This window comes from Urocampus carinirostris, chromosome 16 (assembly GCF_059441175.1).
Source record: "Urocampus carinirostris isolate Australia breed hairy pipefish chromosome 16, RoL_Ucar_1.0, whole genome shotgun sequence".
Lineage (NCBI taxonomy): Eukaryota > Metazoa > Chordata > Actinopteri > Syngnathiformes > Syngnathidae > Urocampus > Urocampus carinirostris.
The window spans coordinates 15,818,602-15,842,279 of NC_142364.1; the positions used below are offsets into that span (position 1 = coordinate 15,818,602).

The 23,678-nt window shown below is 40.2% G+C and overlaps 1 protein-coding gene across 2 annotated transcripts in view; it reads left to right on the forward strand.

Annotated features, from left to right (window-relative positions):
* The window catches only part of adamts6 (ADAM metallopeptidase with thrombospondin type 1 motif, 6), a 124,132-nt gene that overhangs the window by 94,748 nt on the left and 5,706 nt on the right, over positions 1-23,678 (forward strand). Inside the window, exons 15-24 of one of the 2 annotated variants that reach the window (XM_088319701.1) lie at positions 80-182; positions 1,179-1,312; positions 3,716-3,839; positions 5,348-5,428; positions 9,943-10,106; positions 10,176-10,314; positions 12,294-12,423; positions 16,698-16,902; positions 18,413-18,589; positions 21,042-21,198. In XM_088319701.1, coding sequence (XP_088175827.1) covers positions 80-182; positions 1,179-1,312; positions 3,716-3,839; positions 5,348-5,428; positions 9,943-10,106; positions 10,176-10,314; positions 12,294-12,423; positions 16,698-16,902; positions 18,413-18,589; positions 21,042-21,198 — 1,414 coding nt within the window. The remainder of the gene's footprint in view (positions 1-79; positions 183-1,178; positions 1,313-3,715; positions 3,840-5,347; positions 5,429-9,942; positions 10,107-10,175; positions 10,315-12,293; positions 12,424-16,697; positions 16,903-18,412; positions 18,590-21,041; positions 21,199-23,678) is intronic. The other variant, XM_088319702.1, reaches the window with a different exon arrangement.

A 23,678-nucleotide genomic window follows, 5' to 3' on the forward strand; every position in this document is an offset into this window, starting at 1 on the left:
TGCACTGAAAGTAAATTTTTGCATTTTTTATTAGCATGTGTTAATCAAGGGACACCTTTTGTCTTTTTGTGTTTGACAGGCTTGTCTTTCGGGATCCCGTGATTTCCGGGAGAAGCAATGTGGCGACTTTGACAGCATGCCTTTCCGCGGGAAGTACTACAACTGGAAGCCTTATACAGGTGGTAAGTTCTAATCAGTGAGGAAAAATATTATTATTTGAAGCCAAAAATAAATTCTGATTGATATTGTAATAGATGACTTAATCAATCGGGATTTTTACACTAGGTAGATGTTTCATCCATGTTGGATTGAAACCAGGTAAACTTGGTCCCAAGAAAAAAATGATTCATTCAGGTTTGTCTAGAGAAAAAGTTTTGGTCCTAAGACAATTTCATAGTCCAAAAAAAATTCAGATCACAAGAGAACATTTGAGTCGCCTATAAAAGGGCTGCAGTCCTAAGAATACGTTTGCAATCACAAATTAAAATTCCCAGGATATATATAATACGTTTCTAAAGGTAATGCTCCTGAACCACAAGTGAATATGTCTAGTCCAAGAACAAGATTCTAGTGTCAAAACATCCCGAGTTCAGAATTGTCCCCAACCATATATTATATTCTTGTACTCCAGAGACAGTAGAATGGGTATAGTCCTGAGTAAAGACAATAGTCCTGAGTGAAGGTTAAGGTTTTTCCAGGAGAAAGGTTCTGTTTAGTTCACAATTACCAGAGAGTTTGTTGTTTCACACACAAAGTTTTGGTCTTGAAGTTAAATATTCTTTGGGTATAGTCTTGGGTAAAGACAATAGTCCCAAGCAAAGGTTCCTTTCCAGAAGAAGGATCCAGTCTTAAAACAAGATTTTAGTTTTAATATCAAGACTCTTATAACCAGAGAAGCCTATAATTTTATACACAAGGTCCTGGTCTTCACGGATATATTCTGCCCAAGAAAGGATTATTTTTTTTGTCTCTTCTTCTTCTTTCTTTTCTGTTTTCTTTTCCGTTCTTCCTGCTTTTTAAATTTTCATTTGGTCACTTTGAGTCTTTGTCGTTTGTATTTTCCCCATGTGCTTTTGAGCAGTACAATGACTGTATCGGTCAAATAATTCACACTGTCCCTTTAATGCTGCATGTGTAAATATCGGCCCTGATGCAAACAAAACTGCCTTACCTCACAGGCAGCGTCAAACCATGCGCCCTCAATTGCTTGGCGGAGGGATACAACTTCTACACCGAGCGCGCTCCGGCCGTCATTGATGGCACGCGATGCCAGGCCGACTCTTTGGACATTTGCATCAATGGCGAGTGTAAGGTGAGCCAAATCACTTTAGGCTATCTTGAGTGGATTGTGGTAGCTGTTTGACACAGTAGACCCCGGGATACGGCAACTCTGCCTTACGACCATTTAACTTTACAGTGTGGAAAAATACGTATTTTAGGTTGTTCACGACATTTTTCCCACTACACAAACACCACAAAAAGCTTTTTGGTGTCCGTGCGTGGAGAGAGTTACATCTCTAAGATGTTTTACGTATTGAAGGTGAAGGACCCATGCGGGGGAATCAGAAACTAAAGGCAAGGGTGATCAAACAAGGATGGTATTTATTAACTAGGACCAAATGACCAAACACACATTGGGCACACAGCAAAGAGCAAAGTAATAAAAAAAACAGAAACAGAAACAAAAACCAAAACATGACATGGTAACAGTCAGCAGGTTGAAAATGGCATGGAAATGGCAATGACCCGACAATCAAAGAGCTGTCCCAACAATCAATATAAAGGCCGGGTAGAATTTAGGGACAGGTGTGTCTTGATTGGACAGAGTAGTGTCCAGTTCCAAACCTGGTTGGCGCCCCCTGCGGGAAGGTACTGCATTAGATCGTAAAATTACCAAAACAATACAAAAACAAAAAGCTGCATCAAACACCTTCACCAGAACAGAGGACGGCTGAAGACCCTTGTCCGTCCCTGCCAAAACAGACCAGAAGCACCTGGACGTATGCGGTTGAGGTTCTTTGTCCTTACCTGCTGAAGCAGGAACCAGAAGCAGCTGAGGGAACTTTTCCTCGCTATCAGGAAAGGATACGGAAGCAGCCGAGCGACCTACCTGCCGCCAGGACAGACTGTCTTTAGATGCCAAAAAAGGGACAGAGGAGATGGATGCTTCCTGCTCGGTCCTTTGGTGTTAGGGTCATTCTGTCACGTATTAAAGGTGACGGACCCATTTGGGGGAAGTTGTAACTGAAGGCAGGGGTGCTCAAAACAAGGATAGTATTTATTAACAAAACGAGGACCAAAGTACCAAACAAATAAGTGGGAACACAGCAAGGAGTAAAGAAATAAAGAAACCAGAAACAAAATCCAAACATGACATGGTAAAAGTCAGCAGGATGGCAGTGGCATGGAAATGGCAATAACCTGACAATCAGAGAGCTGGCCCACCCAATATAAACACTCAATATAAAGGCTTGGTAGAACTAGCGACAGGTTTCTCATTATTGAACTTAGGTGTGTCCAGTTCCAAACCTGGTTGGTGCCCTCTGGGGGAAGGTAGCGCATCAAATCATCAGTCTGCTATTGGTTGATGCATACAACATGGTAGTCTGTTGTTGTTTGCGTACACGACATCAACGAAATATACCGATAGATTATTAGCTGAATTACCGCCCACAATTCCTTCCGGGCTCCTCATTCTGTTCAGAATCCTTTATGCTTCATAAAGACATTGCAAGTAGGCGATCCAATCCTGTATTTTTTCTACTGTATATTTTGGCTGTGGTCCCCAGGGCTTTCAGTAGTATTTCTGTCATATTTCTGTAGTATTTTTGTGGTATTTCCGTTGTAGTATTTGTGTGTTAGTATTCCTGTAGTATTTTTTTTGTAATTTAACTGTAAATGTTTATGTGGTAGTTCTGTTGTATTTTTTTTAGTATTTTTGTAGTGGCATTTCAGTCGTCGTATTTCTGTATTATAGTGTTACTATAATCACTTTTTTTTCAAATGTCTTTCTTAATTGTCTTTTCAGAGTGAAAGGAAAATAATACATTAGGTCCCTGTTTTTAAGCACTAAAATTGATTTTGAGTTTTGTAGTATTTTTCTGGTATTTCTGTAGGATTTATATAATAGTATTTTTTTAGTAGACACATGGGACAATAGGTACAAAGCTGGCACAAAAAAACTAATTTTAAAAAAAAATTAGTAATACTTAATTTAATATTAAATTCGTCTTGTATTAAATACTGTACTTTGGCAATTTTTGTTTGATTAAAAAGCCTACCGGGCTTTAGTTTGCCAACACTTGGATTACAGCAAGGAAATCTTCTAAGGGGATGACAATCCTCGCAATCTTCCTCATCCACCCGCTACTCAGCTTGACCACCTCACTTCTTTTTAATTTTATAAAATCACTTTCCCTCACATGTATATCTATTTATAATGATATTTATTCACATGCACATATATTACACATAACTAGTACTTACCATATGCTATTTTGTTATTCAATGTTTTTCTCTGGGGTACTGAGTGTTTGGAACGCATTGGCTAGTTACGGTAGGAGCCGATCCCTCACTATACGCCAATTTCACTTTGAGATCCCCACCCCGGATTCATGTTGTATCACGGGGTCTACTGTTTTACTGCAGTGTACTGTGTCTGGAAGTATGACTTTGTGTTCACACGAAGGAAATATTTGGTTTTCTTGCGTTCCAGCACGTTGGCTGTGACAACGTTTTGGCTTCGGACGCCAAAGAGGATCGATGTCGAGTGTGTGGCGGTGACGGCAGCACTTGCGAGGCCACCGAGGGTCTTTTTAATGATTCTCTGTCTCGAGGAGGTAAAAACAATAATATATTTAATTGATATATACAGTGACTAGCAAAAGTATTGCCCCCCTCAGAACCTTTTGTCATTTTGCCACACTCACACTTTAAACTACAAGCTAAAAAACGGGATATTTTCTAAGAATCAACAACACATGAGACACAACCATGAAGTGGAAGCAAATAATTTAAACAGTTTATATTATATTTATAATGAAAACTGAACAGTAGGTGTTGCAAAAATATTGGCCCCCTGTTCTCTCAGCTTAGCCAACTGGTCGCTGATTACTTCTGAATGTTCGTATGTCGACTTAAATGAGAAACAATTACAAACAGGGTGCATTAAAAGGGTTCCTACAGCTCAAGGCAAGTTAAATTCAAGACTTTTTAAAGACTTTCAATGTCTTTTGAAATCAAATTGAAGTCGACAAAAGACCCCCACAATTGAAACAAACAAAACAAAAATACACAAATGTTTCTTGCACACAATACATAGTGCCTCATACCCATTACCTAGCATAGCTCTTAGCCATGGAAAATAATGTTCGTCTGACAGCCTTCTCATGAAATTTACTCTTGTCGATGGTCCAAAGTAAATGTTTGTCCGAAGTTGCTATGTGAATTTGTGGGTACACTTAGACATGCGTCTACTCTGAAAGGCCCGACTGAAACCACATCACCGTTTTGATAGTTCCATTATTGTGGTCACGCCATAATGCTACGAAAGTAAATCAGTGAATTATTAAAAAAGACAATTGATAAATGTCACGAAATATTTTTAGTTCAAACAAAAATAGGTCTTATTGATGTGTTCACATTTTTAAGACACTCAAAAATTGGATTTAAGACATTTTAATTCCAATTTAGGCCTTATTTTTAGAATAACGAATACAATGCCTTTTAAGACTTTTCAAGGACTTGTGAGATCTCTTCTTAAGTCTCAGTTTAAATGCACTTGCGTTGTAATGGGCTCAGAGGTTGGTAAGAGGAGGATAAAGTTGTGGAAAAGTTGAAAGCAGGAAGAGTTTTATATATATTTTTTTTCATAGAATTATTTTTAAGACGAGCAAAATGATATGTTGCTTATTTTAAATGTGTTTTTCTCATTTAAAAACAGCTGGGCTTCAATTTATACCAAATTCTACTTTTAAATGGGCAAATGTGTCTGTTTTAGCAACAGCGTAGGCGGTAAAACATAAATGATGTTGAAATCCGTCTTTGGGTGAATGAATTGGCTGTTTCGGACCATATTTTTTGTTAATTTGTGCGAGTGCTAAATTATGTCATATTATTACACTGCACTACGTCGTGTTGCCTCGGTCCCAGCGACAGAGTCGCGATGCGTCCTGTAGCGAGGAACATCTTTCTCCTTCTATGGTGGTCAAAGAGCAAGCGTCTAAAAATACTCGTGTCGCGTAACTAGCGTCCTCTCGCTTTTTGTCCTTTTTTGGAACATTTCGCCTTTCATTTGGACTCCGTTCTATACATCCATTTGCTTAAAAAAGTTGTGCTTCCCCTGCAGGCTACATGGAGGTCGTCCATATTCCCAAAGGTTCGGTTCACATCGAAATCCGAGAAGTTACCATGTCCAAGAACTACATTGGTAAGTTATTCATTGAGGACTATTATATTCAAAGTAGTCGAGATACATTTGAATTACTTGGTAGTCCTTCCAAGTGTTAGGACTGAAGGTAAGATCGGGATGAAAAAAATCCAACTGACCCGGGCTCGCAGGTATTAAAGCCCGTCCCAGCCCGAGCCCGAAAAATTATCTTCTTTTGAGGGTCCGAGCCAGAGCAAATCTCGAATTTCGATATTTTATTTGTGAGTAGAAGGGAGGAGAGATTCTCTATCGCTCACTTAAAAAAAAAAATCACTCGTCATTGTTCTTTGTTTCTTTTTTTGGGGGGTGGATCTGCGCGAGGGATTCTGTTTCGAAACCCAATTGTATTGATTTAAATGTTAGGCCTCACCTGGGTTATTGGTCAGGCTCAGTTTGTGTTTGGTCCTAAGATCGTACCTCTAAGTGTTGAACACTTCTGCATTTCTCACATCCTCACATACAACCCTTGATCTGATGGTATCAAGGGTGTTTAAATTTACATGCAAAATATGTATACAATTATGGTGTGAATTTCTCATCATGTAGATATTCCCCCTACCATATATATTCGCATCCAAGCCGAATTTACAACTATAAAAAAAACTCAAATCAAGGGGTCAGCTTATATGCACATACAGTACAGTAATTGTTTGTGTGTCACCAGTAGCAAATGGTAGGCAGTGTGTGGGAAAAGGGGCATGGCTTAGACAGAAAAACCGACCCAAAATCAATGGGGCAAACGCACAGAATGTACGGTAAATGTGTGCTGAATTTAGATCTTTTTAAAATACACCATGACTGGAGAAATAAAGAAAATGGAGGAGATACAGAAATGGAGAAGGAGATCTTCTAAGGTTCAAAGTACAAATACAATTAATAAAAAACACCGCAGTGATGTCTGAGAACATTGTTTGAGTAAATTATTCATATAAAATAAAACAGGAGGTTTGACGGTACTGTATTCAATATTTACAATGTACTCACAATATTTCAACTTTTTACCCACATATCTAGAAAACTTTTCAATTTATACATAACTTCACTTGCTCTTCATTTTATCTTTCAAACATACTGAAGTTCCTTTACGGTATCATCAGTCATTGTTCAGTCATTCAAGTTCCCTTTAATCCTCAAGGAATGATGACAAGTCAAGTCACATTCAATTGAATAGCCTTTAATCACAAAAGATTAGAAGTCCAACTGACAGCAATGAAAAACTTTCTGTCCCGAGCTTCCTGTCTCAAAATCTCAACCAATGCAGCAGGTTCTAGATTATCGCATGCGTTCAGGTCCAGGTGGCTATGGCTCAGAACGCCTGCACCGTTTAACATCCGGGCTCGTCTCACTCAGCCACTAGAAAGGACAAAAAAACGATAGTATGAGGTTACCATCAATCATACAAGCTAATTCACCTTCTAGATCACCAATATGGAAACCAAGTTACATATGTATTTCTTCCATATTTTGCTAAAAGTATTCCGGTTCCCTACACAAATATTTTATATAGCTGATGTTATATTTTACTAGTTATTTTGTTGTGCTCTGTACAGCCCTGTGAGACTTTTTTGTGATAAAGGGCTATACAAATAAAAATGACTTGACTTGACAATACTGTGAAACCACCGATGACAACGGAACAAGAAGACATCTCATGTCTAAGTCACAATTTGGCCTTATTCTCCACAGTATACTTCATTATGGCAATGCAAAAAGTGCCCTAGCTCTGTCATCTAGAAAAATAGGGCTTACACCACAGTTTCCGCGGTGCAGCTCTCATTCGTCTTTTCCTTTGGTGTAGTAGTAAACATTTCTTTGACTTTGTAATCGTTATCTAACTCTGGGGTACTCCCCATCTCGAACAGTCAGGTGATCCAAAAACACGTGACCTGGACAACTTGGAGTAGAACTGAAAGGGGAACAGCTGAAAACCGCTGGAGTTGCGCGAGGAACGGTGCAGTTGACGCTAAATTCCCCACACCGAGTGTGAGTAGGGCTTGAGCAAAAGCCTGGTAAGACAGTTCTAGAACTCGTGATGGAAACCCGCCTTATTGCTAAATTACCTACCTCCAAACCACTTTTAAATGATAGTTCCTGCGGTTCCAACACGCAGCCTCCAAAGATCCCACATTCATGTAGTTCCTGGAACAAAACATTCCAAATAAATGTTACCATTACCAAGACGTGACATTTTCCAAGAATTTTGTCTAGGCACAATTCAACGACAGGAACTTTGCCCTAAACTACATTTTTGAACACGCATAATGTGTTTTACTATAGATGTTCTAGAGTAATTTACCCAGAATTCCTAGAAATGAAAGGTTCTGATGAGTTACGTCGCCAGCGCCAAGACCTGCAATTTCTCTGGAGTATCTCCCTGAAGACCTAGCCTAATAGCGCATTTTGACAGAAGGGACGTTACCACAGTTGATCTTACGCAGTACTCACAATGCATCCTGGCTGTTTATGGTCTTTTGGAATGGCTCATGACAAATCTGCGGCGAGGTTGAAAACATTTTAACCGATTGTACACACAACAGCGCGCACAATCGGTACCAGATGTGCAGTTCCATCCCGAAATTGTAAACACGTGACGGCGGGATGGTCTTACATGCATTTGGAGGGCGGCGTTTGCTTTGACAATTGTGAACAGGGCCGTCGATCGACAGATTATTGGCCGCTTTCACCCAAAGTCTTTTTTCCGTACGTATCAAGACTCGTCAGACGGGATGAAGACGAACAGGGCCGATGACATCACACCAACTGATTATCTTCACCAGTGGACTCTTTGGCTACCGTGCACATATGATTCTCATTCTTGCTGCCTTCTTAATTCAGTTGGTTTGGTTGTCGTGATCCTCTTGCGGCCAATACACGTATGGCTTTCTCATGATAAATTCGACACGGGTTGGCCGACACCGCGGCGGTGAAATAGAGAGCCAGCAGCGACTCCACTTCCTAAGAGAGCTCAGGAGGAACAGCCTGAAGAAGAAGCTTCCGGTGACGTTCTACAGCGCCACCATAGGGCACATCTTAATGTATTGCATCACGGCGTGGTACACAGGATGCTCTACAGTGGACAGGAAAACCCTACAAACATAGCCCAAAAGATCACCAGCTGCCCCCTGGGCCAGCCTGTAGGACATTGCCACCTCAGCAGAGCTAAACACATCCTGAAGGACTCCTTACACGGTCAACTTCAAGCAGACAGGACACGTAGTTTTTTAGATGTGAATACTTTATATTATAGGTGAACCCTTTAATTTTCTAATTGCTATATTTTATATTTGTATATTTTGCCAACTTGAGTGCAACTCTAATTTTGTTGTAGCAACACAATGATCATAAAAGTGAATCCAATTCTGAAGTTTCAATAGCAGGTTAGGTCCCACGCACACTTAACACCATTAACATGGGGAGTTTGGGGCCGAACACATGAAGCAGTCTTCAGCTATACTCCAAGTTGTTGGATCATCTAGCCATTCAAGATGGCAACTATCATAGAGTCGGATAGCTATTACAAAAATGAGCACATATTTACTACTGTGCTAAAGGTTAAGACAAATGAGGGCTGCGTCGTGTAAAATGCGGTGTCAACCCTATATTTCTAGACGACAATGTCGTGGCACTTTAAAAATCCCCATAATAAAGCAAACTGTGAAGAGTAGGGTCAGATTGAAACATAGACGTGAGTAGCTTAATTTTATGTTGTTGCCTTCGAAAGTTGCCATCTGTTTATCATTGTTCAATGAGGATTAGAGGTAAGAGTAGGCCTAAAAAAAATTCAGCCCGACCTGGCTTGCAGGAATTAAAATCCGAAGCAGCCCAAGCATGACGGATTAAGTTGATTTGAGGGACCCGAATTTTCACATTGTATTTGAGCAATCGGGAGGAGGAGTTAGGGGTGCTCTTTCAAATGTGCGAACGTGGGGAGCCTTGCGTGAGAGGGGAGACGGAATTCATTGCAGAGATTTCCCACAAAAAAAGAAAAGAAACAAAGAACAATGACGAGTGGATAATGAAAAAGAATTAAAAAGTCAACAAAAGAGAAGCCCAGCCTGAACCCGAATGTAATGATTTTAAGGGCCAACCCGAATTTTAGGACGGGCTCAGGTTTAAGATTTCACTATTGGGGATTAAGGGAACTCCAAAGACTGGATAATGATTCCAATAATAGCAAAAAGTTAGTGTAACTTTCCCAATTCTGATGTATTATTTAGGACTTTGCTCGATTTGTGGGTAAAAAAGTTGAAATATCGTGAGTACATTGACAATATTGAACAAAGTACCATCAAACCTCCTGTTTTTCTCCTAAAATAAATGTTTTAAATTTTTTCGACGTCACAGCAGTGTTTTATGTTTAAAGCGCATGCGTTGTGGAAAAGAGCGGCTTGCCGTTTTATTTTGCTTCACACACGTGAGATATTTTGCGGCAGATCTTCGATTGCATTTACGGATAACATCAAAGTTGGTAGATAAATATGTGGGATTATTCAACCTAGCTTTTTTCAACCCAGCCTTGAAATCCGAAATCGACGACTACTACATCAACGGTGCATGGACCATTGACTGGCCGAGGAAGTTCGACATCGCCGGCACGGCCTTTCACTACAAGAGGCCCACCGACGAACCAGAGTCTTTAGAAGCCCTGGGGGCAACCACAGAGAACCTGATTGTCATGGTAACACCCAAGGCATTCACTTCTTCTACAGTGGCTAAGTGAGAACCAACGGATGCGTTCCTATCTCAGATCCTCCTCCAGGAACAGAACCAGGGCATCCGTTACAAGTTCAACGTGCCCATCCAGCGCACCGGAAGTGGAGACAACGAGGTGGGCTTTTCCTGGTACCACTTCCCCTGGTCTGAGTGCTCAGCCACGTGCGCCGGAGGTAAGGGATCTTCACTTAAACCTGAATGTCTGCTTAGAAGAAGTATTTGAGAATCGTGGAGTGCTTACATAGTTTATGGTGGAAAATCTGTGTCATAGAACATTATCGCCTAGTCCATCAGGCACTGTTTGCAACATGGAAACCGCATATGTCGGGACCCTGGTGAAAAAAAGCGAGGATCACCCCCTCCTTGCACCTGCAATGAGAGACTGTAACATTACCCCCACCTGCTGTGCCTTTCCAAAGACAACAAAACTAACCTAAACTGACAAGCGCTGCTGGTTCGATCGGTCCGAACTACCGTCAGACGCTCCAGCCGGTGGCGGCGAACCGACGTCAGCTACTGCCTCAGGAATGGCTGAAGAAAAGCTTTTAGGACGTCGTGTAACTGGAGAATCTCAAAGGATTCCGAAGCAGAAGAGACACACTGTAATTAAGTACAAGTACGGATTCGTTTGGAAGAATAGTCTGGTAGACTGTATAGGTACCGATTGAAATCTTGTACTTAAGAGATACGAGAACTGAGAAAAGGGTAAATACAATTCTGTTAAAGTAGAAGCCGATGGAATTGTATGTATTGTCATTGATAACGTCATACTGAACGTTATTTACGACTTGATTGAACATGGAACTCCAGGATAAACATAAAAAAAATACTTTAAAGGAAAAAAATGATAAAAAATAACAGCGCAGCTTCACAATATGTATTTTATTGCAATTAAAATAGCGCAATGACATGTAGCAGGAAGATTTTTTTTAAAAATAAGCGTGAAGTGTCCTTGTATAGGGTGCTTTGGAGAAGATACTGTCTCTTAGCGATAAAGTGTTTGTTTTAAGGCAGGGGTCAGGAAGTTTTTAGACCCCAAAAGCTGTGAAAGCAAAACATTTAGATCTCTGTAGTATCTGCCAGATTGCAACAGGTCATAGAGTTGGTGGCTGGGGTTAGAGGAATTCTTGATAGTGTCCTCCAGACTGGGCAGAGAGGAGCCGATGATTTTATGGGCTGTATTGATGACTGTCGTACTGCCTCCATACAACACCGTGGTACGGTATGAAAATGACAATTATGAATCCAAACAAAGTTTTCACAAAAGGTTTTGATTTCCCAATAAAGCGTATCAACCTTGTTTTAAAGCTTCAAATTGATTGATTTAAGATTATGTTCTCAGATTTAAGTTATAAGATTTAAAATATAGTTAAACATAGGGTTCTAAAAGGTTTTGTTGGAATATTGATATGTGTCATTGCATGTACAGTCATGGTCGTATGAGTTCTTTATTTGTAACCTTTCTAGAATTTGGGCGTTTATACTTATCTAGTTGTAATTAATGCATTTCATGATTATTTATGTATTTGAGTGCAAATATTTACTTACTGGTAGGATTACTTGACTTCTTGACGGATCCATTTTCAGTTGCTATTCAGTTTCTTGTCTACATGGTTTTAAGTGGTGTTTTAATATGTAAACAGGAAAAGACCAAGTTTTATCAGTACTTGCCTTTATTGGGGATTAAGGGAACTCCAGAGACTGGACAATGATTCCGATGATACCAAAAGGGTAGTCTAGCATGTAACTTTTCCCTCTAATATATAAATTGAGGACTTTGCTTGATTTGTGGGTGAAGAAGAAAAATTGTGAGTACATTAGAAAATATTGCCATCAAGCGTTCTGTTTTACTAGAAAACACGTTGTTGCAAAATACAGTAGGGATCTTTTCCATTGTAAAAATTTGTTTTTGGCTTAGCCCTGCCTTCCTAGTTTAAAAGGTATTGTCAGCAATTTGGACATTTTTGTGAAATGTATACCCCAGAATATTTTGTTTAAATCTGATGAAAACCTCAACGGAGCTGCTAAATGTGAGCGTTTGTTTTAGCCATCTCACAACCTGTATGTTAAACGAAGACGTGGATGAAGAAAGTTATACCTCTTAAGAGTTCACCCCACTCATCTTATATATGCCCGACCCCTTTGTTGCTAGGCTCCCAGAAGCAGGAAGTAGTGTGTAAGCGGCTGGATGACAACTCTGTAGTCCAGAACAACTACTGCGACGCTGACAGCAAGCCCCCAGACAACCAACGGGACTGCAACATCGAGCCATGCCCACCAGAGTACGTAAAAGCAGGCCGAAAAATTCACCGATTATTAAGCATATCATGTCGAAAAATATATCCATGTCCCCCCACCTTTACTGAGGTATATGTTCAAAAACCACCTGTGATAGATTTAACAGTGAATGCTTGCTATAACACGGTACCATGCATTAATTAACCGCTTTAAAAAGGAGTGAATTTTCCCAAACGCCTTTTATTTCAGAGAGGGGCAGGAGCTTTATCACCACCTCGTGTCCCCTTGTGTATGTCACTGATTATAAAGTCAGGTCAAATGGAATTCAACCCGACCAGTACATGAGCCTTAAAATAGAAGTTCAGCCTCGCTAAAACGTGGTGCACTCTTCACATTTCCATTTCACATTTCTTCACATTGCACTCTTTCACTGTTTTGCATTGTTCTGATTGGCTAAACAGTCTGTCCCATTCTTCTTTACTCGTACGTCAATAAAGTTGTGGTTTTATATAAACATGTACATAAAACAACTGGCCAACAATTACGTTATGTATATGCAAAAAAGTTTGTCTACCTACTTACCCACCTACCCTCCGATCCGATCCGATACTCCAGATGAAACGGGAAACAAGAAAGCGGCCATGTCACTCGGGTCAGGGTGACACAACACACTTTCCTGTTCAACATCAGGGCCCGACAGCTTTCACTGGTTTACCCGTCCCGCATCATATGGGTGCCCTGCCCATCCCTCAAAACGTGTCTAAACATCCCACTATCCTTTTACAACACCTATATAAATGACAATAAAGACAATGGAGTCGATGAAAAAGTCAATGGAAGCCCATTGGCTTCCGTATTTTTCTTCAAGTTATTCCCCCCCTGGGAGGCCACGGGCGGTACTGCATGTCCTATTACAGTGGTACTTATGAATTTAATTAGTTCCAGTAGTGACGTTGTATAACGAAAGGGTTGACGTTTTCCCATTGAATTAATTGGAAACGGAATTAATCCGTTTTGAGGTCATCAAATGCAACCAAACCCCAGACATTAACTGGAACTGCTCTGGAGGTGTGCTAATGTTCAGTCATTGTTCATAAACATACCATGTTTCTGGACTAAAAAAAAATCACTTGAACTCGAGTTTGAACGAGGGTGCGACCTATACTCTGGTTCGTTTTTTTCTTTCTTTTTTTGTATCTTTTTTTATTGTGTTTTTTTTCTTCTTCTTTTTTTAACACACAACAATGAAGGAATTCATTACTAATAATTATTAATTATGCATTTTTGGCTGGTGCGGTTTATAATCCAGAGCACTTCACTGACCTCAAATCAACTTCCAAACCTTCCATAAAAATGATATCAGTTGGCTTTTGGTTTGTATGAATAAAAAAAAAATGTTTGGAGGAAAATAATAAAGCAAGCAGATTTACAACTTTCCGTGCTCACTCGGCGCCAATAATAAGAAGTCCCGAAAGCGACCACCTGCGTTTGATGCTTTTGGCGTCGGCTCGCGCGCAGGTGCAAGGCGACCCGACGGCCGTAACTCTGGCAGAATTTTCCTTTTTTTTTTTTATACTTACGCGTGTCGGTGTCGCTCATCTGGATCCACTCCGCCGTGCAAGCGCTTCTCGGAGAATCTTTTACTAGCGCAGATGTGTGAAGGTGGTAATTGCGCATGGAGTTGGATGTGATACATTCTCACAGTTAAATGATGCAGACAGCGATGGGGATATCGAAAAGAATACATGAAAGCGGCACACGTGGAGGAAAACTGGCTACTACCATGTTTTCCAGACTTTAAGTAACTTTTTTTTTTTTTTTAGTTCGGCCGGGGGTGCGACTTATACTCCGGTGCGACTTAAAAGTGAAATTATTAACGCATTATTATGTAATTTCACATGCAATTTTCGCACTAAACGTTCTGTGTGAAATTTTTAACACATTACAATATCTTTTCCTGTGTTAGTTTCATAACTAAAATGCCAGAGGGCGCTTCAGGCCCGTGTTGATCATTTCAAATTTGCGGTAATTTATAAAACAAACTGAGAAGGGCTGAGAAAATGGTACAGAGTAGAAAATCATATTCTGCAGATTACACATAGTAAAAAATCGGAATCGGTAATCGAGCAGGAGTATGAAAGTTTGGAGTTAGCGAGAAGCGGCGTCAATGATGAGTCTTGATATAAACAATGTGAAAGAGGGAGTGGCGCATCGGCTAAACTTCAGAGATGAGGGAGTTGTTTACCGGTAAAAGGTACACCAAAGATGAAGAATATTGGATCTAGTGATTTGGAGTGAAAGGGATAGTTTGTTAGGCATGTTCTTTATGCTGGAGTTATCTGGATAACACTTAATATGTTACATTGTTATTGACATTACACTTAGCCTGTTGTTCTCTATTTTATTTTTATTTTAAATTGTTTTTCAAGATGACTGGTACGATTTGGTGTTGGATTTGATCAAATTAACTTCCCCCCAAAAATGCGACTTATACTCCAGGTGCCACTTATATATGTACGTTTTTTTCCTTCTTAATTATGCATTGTTTGGCTGGTGCGATTTATAATTCCGAGCAATTTATAGTCCAAAAAATACGGTAGTTATTGGAGAGTGAGTTATAAAAAAGCCGATTTCTTTCTGGTTCTACTCGGGGTTATGAATTTACTGGATGGTGAAGAGGCATTGTTGTGTCCGATCTTGTCCTTTGCGTGTTCGTTGAATTTCGGGTGAGAGGAATGTTGGTAAATTAAGAGGCTAAGGATGAACTGCTCGAGAGGTTTTGTTGGCAGAATATATTCTGGAGACCACCGCAATACCAGTCTTTAATCGGACAATCTTAGCAGTAGTTTGTCTATAACATTTTGAAGCAAGGTTTTCATATCTTTTTAGAGGTGTTGTATAGGTCAACAGGAAGCAACTTCAGTTTTCTGCTTGCCATCTGTTCGCACAATTTTGTGTCATCAGCCAATTCTCAAAGTTTTTTTGAGGCGTTGTATGGGTCAACAGGAAACCGAAGATTCCGTTCCCTGCTCGCACCTTGGTCTTGTCATTTTTTGACATCAGGCTGAACTTTGTTCTTTCGCTTAAAGTTCCTGACATTAGTTTGAACTTGTATTTTGCATTTAAAATATCCATTTATAATAAAAGCTGCTATACTCCATGTACTATAGGTCTACAATGGCTTGCTGTTAGCTTGCTAATCACTTACCGTCAGGGTTGGGTAGGGTTAATTTAACCGGATTACTTTCAATTACTTTTGGATGACTCCAATACCAAATATGCTAATAAAAGACAAAAGATACTAAATATGAATAAAATTATGACTCACAACACGTGGTAAGCTTTCTCTCCTGGCTTTGATCTCTTTGATCTCCGGGAAAACGAACATAAAATGCGACAGAAACGAAATGAAAATAAATCCAAACAGCTTGCCAACATCATTATTGCCGTTCCATGTATTCCGTTACTCCCCAAGCCTGCACAAAATTTTGTAATTTTATTCATATTTAGTTTATTTTGTCTTTTATTAGCATATTTGGTATTAGAGTAATCCAAAAGTAATTTAAAGTAATCCAGTTAAAGTAACCTTACCCAACCCTGCTTACCATAGAATTCAGTTTAAAAGAGTATGTGCAAATCTAAGGAAGAAACTTGTTTTTGTACAACCGCACCGGGTTTTAATCTGAAGGTTTAAAAAGCCATGAAATTGAACTCATCCGCGTCCATTGCTAACAATTTTTTTCAAATCTGTGGGGAAATGTCAAGTACAGAAAAGTAACACATTGTGGCCTAATTAAGACACCCGTTTCCGCAGATGTCGATGTTAATCAACTAGTGCAGCAGTCAATATGAACTAAATTGGCATTAACATATAGACACAGGTGCGACAAAAACAATCTTAAAACAAAAGTCAATGTACCGTACTGACGAAAATGTATATGCCCGATTTGATTTTTTTTCTGTAAAGTCGCGTAATCAGTTGCAAGATCTAAAGTTCTCCCCTACCTTTCGCACAAGCAAAGCGATATAGAAGAAACCATATATTGCTACTGTTACATAAAGAGGTACAATATTAAAATTCTTCTATTCTGAAAAAGAAAATCCCCAAATTATGGAAAGTAACGAGAAAGAACTACGACAAAGTTTAAATACGACCATTTAATAAATGTTATTTTTATATTCCCATGGTTTCAGGTGAGGCATACCCTCACCATGCTACATTGACTGCACGTTTTTGCATATTGATGAATATTTTTCGCTTCGTGTTCCGATGTTAAACGCCATTGAACTCTATCGTGACTCTATCACGTTCTCCCAGGTGGTTTATCGGCGAGTGGTCCGAATGTGCGAAAACCTGCGATGGCGGCATCCGGACCAGGACTGTCCTGTGCATCAGGAAGATCGGGCCGGCAGAAGAGGAGACCCTGGAGGACCTCCATTGTCTAACCCACAGACCCATCGAACAAGAAGCTTGTAACAACCAGTCCTGTCCACCAAAGTGGGTCACTTTGGACTGGTCTGAGGTAAATCATCAGGTTTAGAGTGCCTTGCAAACGTATTGGCCCCCAAGAACCTTTGGACATATTGCCATATTACTGGCTTCAAACTTCTGGATGAAAAAGTCAAAGTAACTTCTTAGAATCAATAACACAAGTCCGAAAAGACACCATATACATCCAACATTTTATATTATGCTAACAAATAAAAGATTAAAAGAAGGTTTTGCAAAAATATTGTCCCCCTTTGATTTACCTCTTTATTGCTGCGTTCACAAGTCTTTTTTAGGTATGTCTATTTAATTTTAGCAGAGCTTGGAACATAAATGTTTGGCTACAAAACAACTCAAGTTCCTAAAGGTTCCATGAATTCCAGCATTTTTTTGAGTTTTCCACAAATGCTTCATAGGATTGAGGTGTGGACGTTGGCTTGGTCATTCTAGCACCTTTATATTGTTAGTTTTAAAGTATTCTATTGTAGATTTTGCTTTATGTTTAGGGTCGTTGTCCTGACTCATTCTCAGGTCTCTTGTAGGATCACCTTTTATTGGCCCCATCCATCTTCCCATCAGCTCAAACGATCTTCCCAGTCCCTGTTGAAGAAAAGCAACCCCAGAACATGATTCTGCCACCACCATGTTTGACAGTGTGGGTGGTGTGCAGTGTTACTCTTATGCCAAACATAATGCCTTGTATTCAGCCCAAAAAGTTCAATTTTGGTCTTATCTGTATCTCATTTCTGTCTCCCATGTGGCTTTTTGCAAACGCCAAACGGCCTTTTTTGCAGTATTATTTCATAAAGTGCTTTCTTCTTGCCACTCTTCCGTAAAGGGCAAAATAATGCAAAGTACGACTAATAGTTGACTTATGCACAGGTGATGACCGGTCATTTAATGTGATAATGGACCTCTTGGTTGCTTCTCTGATTAGTTTTCTCCTTGTTTGGGCCGAAGGTTTAGAGGGACGGCCAGCACTTGGTAGCTTTGCAGTCGTTCTATGCTCTCCATTTTTATATTATTGCACGCACAGTGAATGTTGCGGAGTCTGCTCGTATCGCATTCCTGGTTTGAACTTTTCCACAACTTTCTTGGACCTGCTTCGCGTGTTCTCTGGTCTTCAGAATATCTTCTTTTCTCCAGTGTCTGCTTTCGCAAAACCCATCGCAGAGCAGGTGTAATTAAACTGAGACTCTATGCACTCGGTTTACATAGTTAGTCATTTAGGCCGATATTGGAACATACAGAAGTCAACAGAGAACTGGATTTAGTTGGCTGAGCTACAAAATAAGAGAGGGGCAATATTTTGGGTTTTTATTGTTTTATAATATGAAATGGTGAAATTATTTGGTTCCACTTCACAATTGTTTCTCACATGTTGTTGACTATTACAAAATATTTTTGTTAGCTTTAAGTTTGAAGTCTAAAATGTGGCAAAATGATAAAGTTCTTGGCGGGGGCAATATTTTCTCTAGGTACTGTAGCTCCCACATTGGTAAATCAGGCTCTAAATTAGCTGTTTATGACTTTTATGTTCTTAGTGTACACCCAAATGCGGACCTGGCTTCAAGCACCGCATCGCCTTGTGCAAGAGCAGCGACCTGACCAAAACCTTCCCGCCTGCCCACTGTCCGAGCCACAACAAGCCTCCTGTTCGAATCCGCTGCAGCCTCGGCCGCTGCCCTCCTCCGCGCTGGATCCCCGGCGAATGGGGGCAGGTATGTTTCGTCACCTCTGTGATATCCTTTCAACTTTTAAAAGGATATATACTGTAATTTCCGCACTATGGGATGAACGGAATAATAAAGCACCCCCTCCCCCAAATGTCTCTTGTCATATGCCTATATAGCTACAAAACTTTTTTACAGGCTTTCAAAAATAAGTCAAAATGGCAAAAATTGTCTGCCACCGACCCAATTTAAGAAAAAGGCCTGGCATTGAATGAGATAAAAGGTTGCAAAATTCCCTGATTGAAATAGAAAGTGTGCCCCAGAGATTACTTTTTAGATCCTCAAAGGACTAATTTCTTTCAGAAAAGCACACTGCAATTATGATTGTTCCCTTTGAAAAAGCGTCAAGACTGACTTTGAAAATCGCAGCGGTCTCATTCGGCCCTTTGACTAAAATGTTTACTTGTGCTGAGTTTATTCTTTAAAAGTTCAGAGGTCAGGAGTCAGTCAGACAGTCTCGATCCCAGCAAGCCTTCGCCAACATCAATACATTTTTTGGCAACTTAATTATCGAGCGGAGCCCCGCTGATAACCCCTGGTGGTCCATCAAAGGGATAAAAGGTTAAACCCCTGTGGCAGTCAGAGTCTGCTCAAAACTTTCTCACGCGGCATGGCACTTAATTATGTGCCACGTCTGCAAAAACTGGTAAGAATAGGTGATTATTAGGAATATGGATTGATAACCGTTTGATATTATCATAACTTATTTTCCCATCTAATTTTGTGAGACCCGGGTGGACAGTCTAGGGCAGGGGTGGCGAACACGCGGCTCTAGTGCCGCATGCGGCTCTTGGCCAATAAGAATGCGGCTCTTTGCCTCATCATATTTTCTATATACTGTGGCTCTTTGCCTCGTTTCATGTTTACTTTTTTCCCCTCTTAAAACACTCTTGAATCCATCAGAGTTGATAACAAATAATAAATAATATTTTGAAATTAATTTGGCAGATTTTATGCTGCTCCAGACACATAACTGACTGCCAATCATCTGCGTAGGTTACGTCTAATGCCGGTCAGTGCGTGGTGTGGCTCTTTGACTCTCACAGTTAAAAAATTCGGCTCTTTGTGTCAAACTTGTTCGCCACCCCTGGTCTAGCGGGATTAAGGGCTCCGGGGCTATGCTCCCCAGAAGAAAATGTTGTACATTTTAAATGCAAACGCATCGATCGAGTGCATTTTTTAGACCAAAACCCAGAAGCTAGATCTAGGATGGTTGTGTGTCATTGTAATTTATTGAATCATAAATACACTAGCAATGAAAAGCAACGACACAGCAAACAATTCACATCCACAGAGCATAGTAAACTAAACAGGGGTTTCATGAAAATAAACATGCTAGGGATCTAATTAGGATAGATAGATAGATAGATAGATAGATAGATACTTTGTTCATCCCCGAAGGGAAATTCACATTTCCAGCAGCATCCCTGAGCTGAGAACAATCGAGAACAATAGAGATAACTTGTTGTGTTTTAAGAATGAGAATTATCTTTATTGTCATTGATATCAACGTTGTGAAATATTGTACGCCAAACAAATTGACATGGCACTCAAGGATAAAACTTGTAATATATAGACTTTGAAAAGAAAAGGGATAATAGACTATCAGGACGAATAGTCCGGAAACACTTTATGCTTCAGTTAACGTTGGTTCATTCCTTCGCAGATTTTTTTTTTTTTTTTTTAAACAAAAAACAACAACAAATGCTTCGGCACCACAGAGGAACGTTTCGGGCAGCCAGGATTCACACCGATTGCCCAGCAACTCTTGAATTGAAATCTCTAATGTCGATGGGCCAATTTATATCATAGCATATTTTATACTGTACTGTGACCGTACACCTGCTTTGCGTCCCTCTGCATCTCGCTGAGGAGAGTTTGTATCCGCTTCTTTCGTCAGGCCGCCCAAACAATGCATCTCAAGCTCTATCCCTCTCTTGTTCTCGCTCTCTCTCAATTAGTAAGTGCCTTTAATAAAGGCCTGCCCCCACCCCCTCCCCCCAAGGACTAATTTGAAATACTGTATACCTATTAAAATCAAACTGTTTTGTCATTGTTCTCTCTCTCATAGGTCGATAAAATCATAAAGTCATCAATGTCATATTTTCCGCGGATGTTTAATCACAGTGCAGGGTGGGCAGGAAAAACAGTGCGCGCTTTAACACGTAGGGAGAGGCTGACTGATCAATATTCCTTGACTGACAAGGATACGTAGCACAAATACACAGTCACTTTTGCAATCAATTATTTGTCTAAAAGTTCTTTTGATTAACTTTGCATTAATAAATATTCAAAATAATGTAACATTTCTTTAATAATACAAGTTTATGAGACACTGGCAGGACGAATTAAACCTTCGTAACCCGCCACATTCTTCTTATTTATTTGAAAGACTGAAATGAGCCGAAAACATGAATACCACGGTCTTTCTATCTTGCAGTGTTCTGCGCAATGCGGCCTGGGCCAGCAGATGCGGACGGTGCAATGTTTGTCTTACACGGGACAGCCGTCCGGCGAGTGCGTGGACGCCCTTCGTCCCAACACAATGCAACAGTGCGAGAGCAAGTGTGATGCTACGCCTGTTTCCAATGGCGATGGTAAGTAGTTATTGTTTCAAATGATACTTTTAAATAGTTTTTATCCAAATAAATCAAAGTTTGGGTGCATGTTATACACGAGGTCTTACGGTAGTTCACGGATTCCTTAACCACCTGGGTCATAGGGGCACCACTTCCTGTGGTGTGTCTTGGCCAAGTACAGCCTGGCAGCGCCCTTTCCAGGCCAATTTAGGGGCAGGGATTTACACACATTAAACAGATAGTTTGTTTTTCCATGCTTACCAGCAGCAGGAGAATTGCGTCCTGTTCTGACTGAGATACAGCACCTTCACCATCTGGACGCCATTGTTTTTTGTTGTGAAGCGTTATCCCAAGCCGGACCTCGGCATTGCCGGGCAGCGGCGTGTGACAATACTGATATATTATTGGATTTAAGAAATGATTGATCAGTTGAAAATATCGCTGACCACTATTGCAAAACATTAAATGCAACCATATCTTACAAGACACCTACAGACTATCTTTAGTAACAATATCCAAATCACTTCATCATGAATAGGATAATTCTTAATGGTTCTAGCACAGAGCCAAGGTGCCCTCTTATCTTTCCTTTATCTTTCCTGAAATGTGAGTTAAGCATTGATGTTTTGCGCACATGAATACTTCTCGAGTTATAACATTTCTATTCAGTCTTCAAATCTTTAATGATATATTGGGAATCCTTCTGCGTATGACGCCTCTTTCAAGCTCAAGTTGTGCTGAAATTGACGTAAATCAAGCAGCTAGCCGAAAAAAGAGAATCTTAGAGAATGGAGTAAACAGAAATTTGACCTATCTATCCATCTACCCTGGTCATATTCCTCATGAAGGGTGACCGACAGCCTGACAAACACATACACAAAAAAATAAAAGAAAAAAAGTACACGCTGATATTTGGTTACTTTGGGGAAACTCTGTAAGCAGCAAACAGGCTATCGCTTCAAATCTGCCTGCTCCCAGCATGCTCTTCATGTCACCGTCAGAGTTCAGAGACGAGGAGGTGGTGTTCCGGTAAGATAGCGGGGAGAAAGACACAGCCATCATTCCATCAGCTCAAATTAAAGACAAAATTTTGTAAAATTTAACGAAGTCTCGGAATTAGTGGAAAGGAGTCACCTGGAAAAATTATTAACAAGTCGGGCTATCGCTACGTCTGCCTTGCGCCTTTCTGACGGATTGTCAAAAGCAGACGTCATCGGATCAGTTTTTCAATAAACTCGAGGCAAATACGTAAATTAATGTATTAAATATTTTATTATAAACCTCTTGTTTTGTTTATTGTGCGGCAATCTAATTTTAATATGTATTTGTTTCATGTTTTTATGCCCTTTTATGATTTATTAAAAAATATACTGCAGTTTTGCAGGGCTCGGAACGGATTAGCGCATTTACATACAAAATGAGTCTCTACTTACAAACTTTTCGGTGACGAAGCTACTCACAAAACGAATTGAATCCGTAAGTAGAGGTCCCACTGTAATCAAACGCGAACCTTGAACTTTTCGATCGGGTTTCTTTTCTCGTGGTATGACACGGTCGCTCGAGCTAGCACGGAAAACGTGAGCGGCGTTCACAGTCCGGCTAATGGGATTAACCGCCGGCTAATTGTCGTTTCACGGACTGCAGTGAGGCAACGTCTGGTCTCATTGGGTCCGTCCCAGGCTGGAGGCCCCGAAGCCTAATAAGGGAAGACACTCGGATCACGATAAGGCATTTCGAGCCTCCGTGCGCTCGGCGCGCGCGTGCAAGTCGTGGCGGTGAGCCCGGAGAGCCGAGCGGGCCGGTATCCTTCTCGGTCTTCGCGTCCAAGTTGGGCCGCTGTTTTCCCTGAGGGAGGTTTCACCTCGTATGTATTACAATTACGTGTGAGTCACAGCGGCACGCCGTCCCATAAGCTATTTTTAGACCCCCGCTTCTTCAATCGGCTCGAGGCTCGTTATGTTGGAGATACAACAGAACTGGATGGGATATTTGTTTTGTAGTCGGATATGGTACTTCATAAGGATCGACCGATATGGGTTTTGAGTGCCGATACCGATTATTAATATTAAGGGGAGCCTGCTAACCGACATTTGGAGCTGATATTCATTTGCTGTAAAAGCTTAAAAATTACCGTGAGAAATTTTTAACAATACTAGAAGACACAAAGAATATTTGTTATTAATTCAAATAAAACTTTAATAGCTTTCTGAAACATTTTACAGTAAAAAGTTGAATTTCAACACAACTAACATGACTATTTTTTCGCTTAAACAAAAAACATAAAAGTTGAGATATCTCCCTCATTTCTTTTTACAAAACATAAAAATGTCCATACTACCAACATGACTTAAACTAACTTAAAACAAAAAGTGCATCAAATTTTCAACGGACCGGCAAATTGAAAAGTGTGGGCATTCCTGTTTTAGAGCTGGATTGATGAGCGTATGTTATGGTAACAGCTTATCAGTCAGCCTTTCTCTTTAGCGTGCATTTTATGC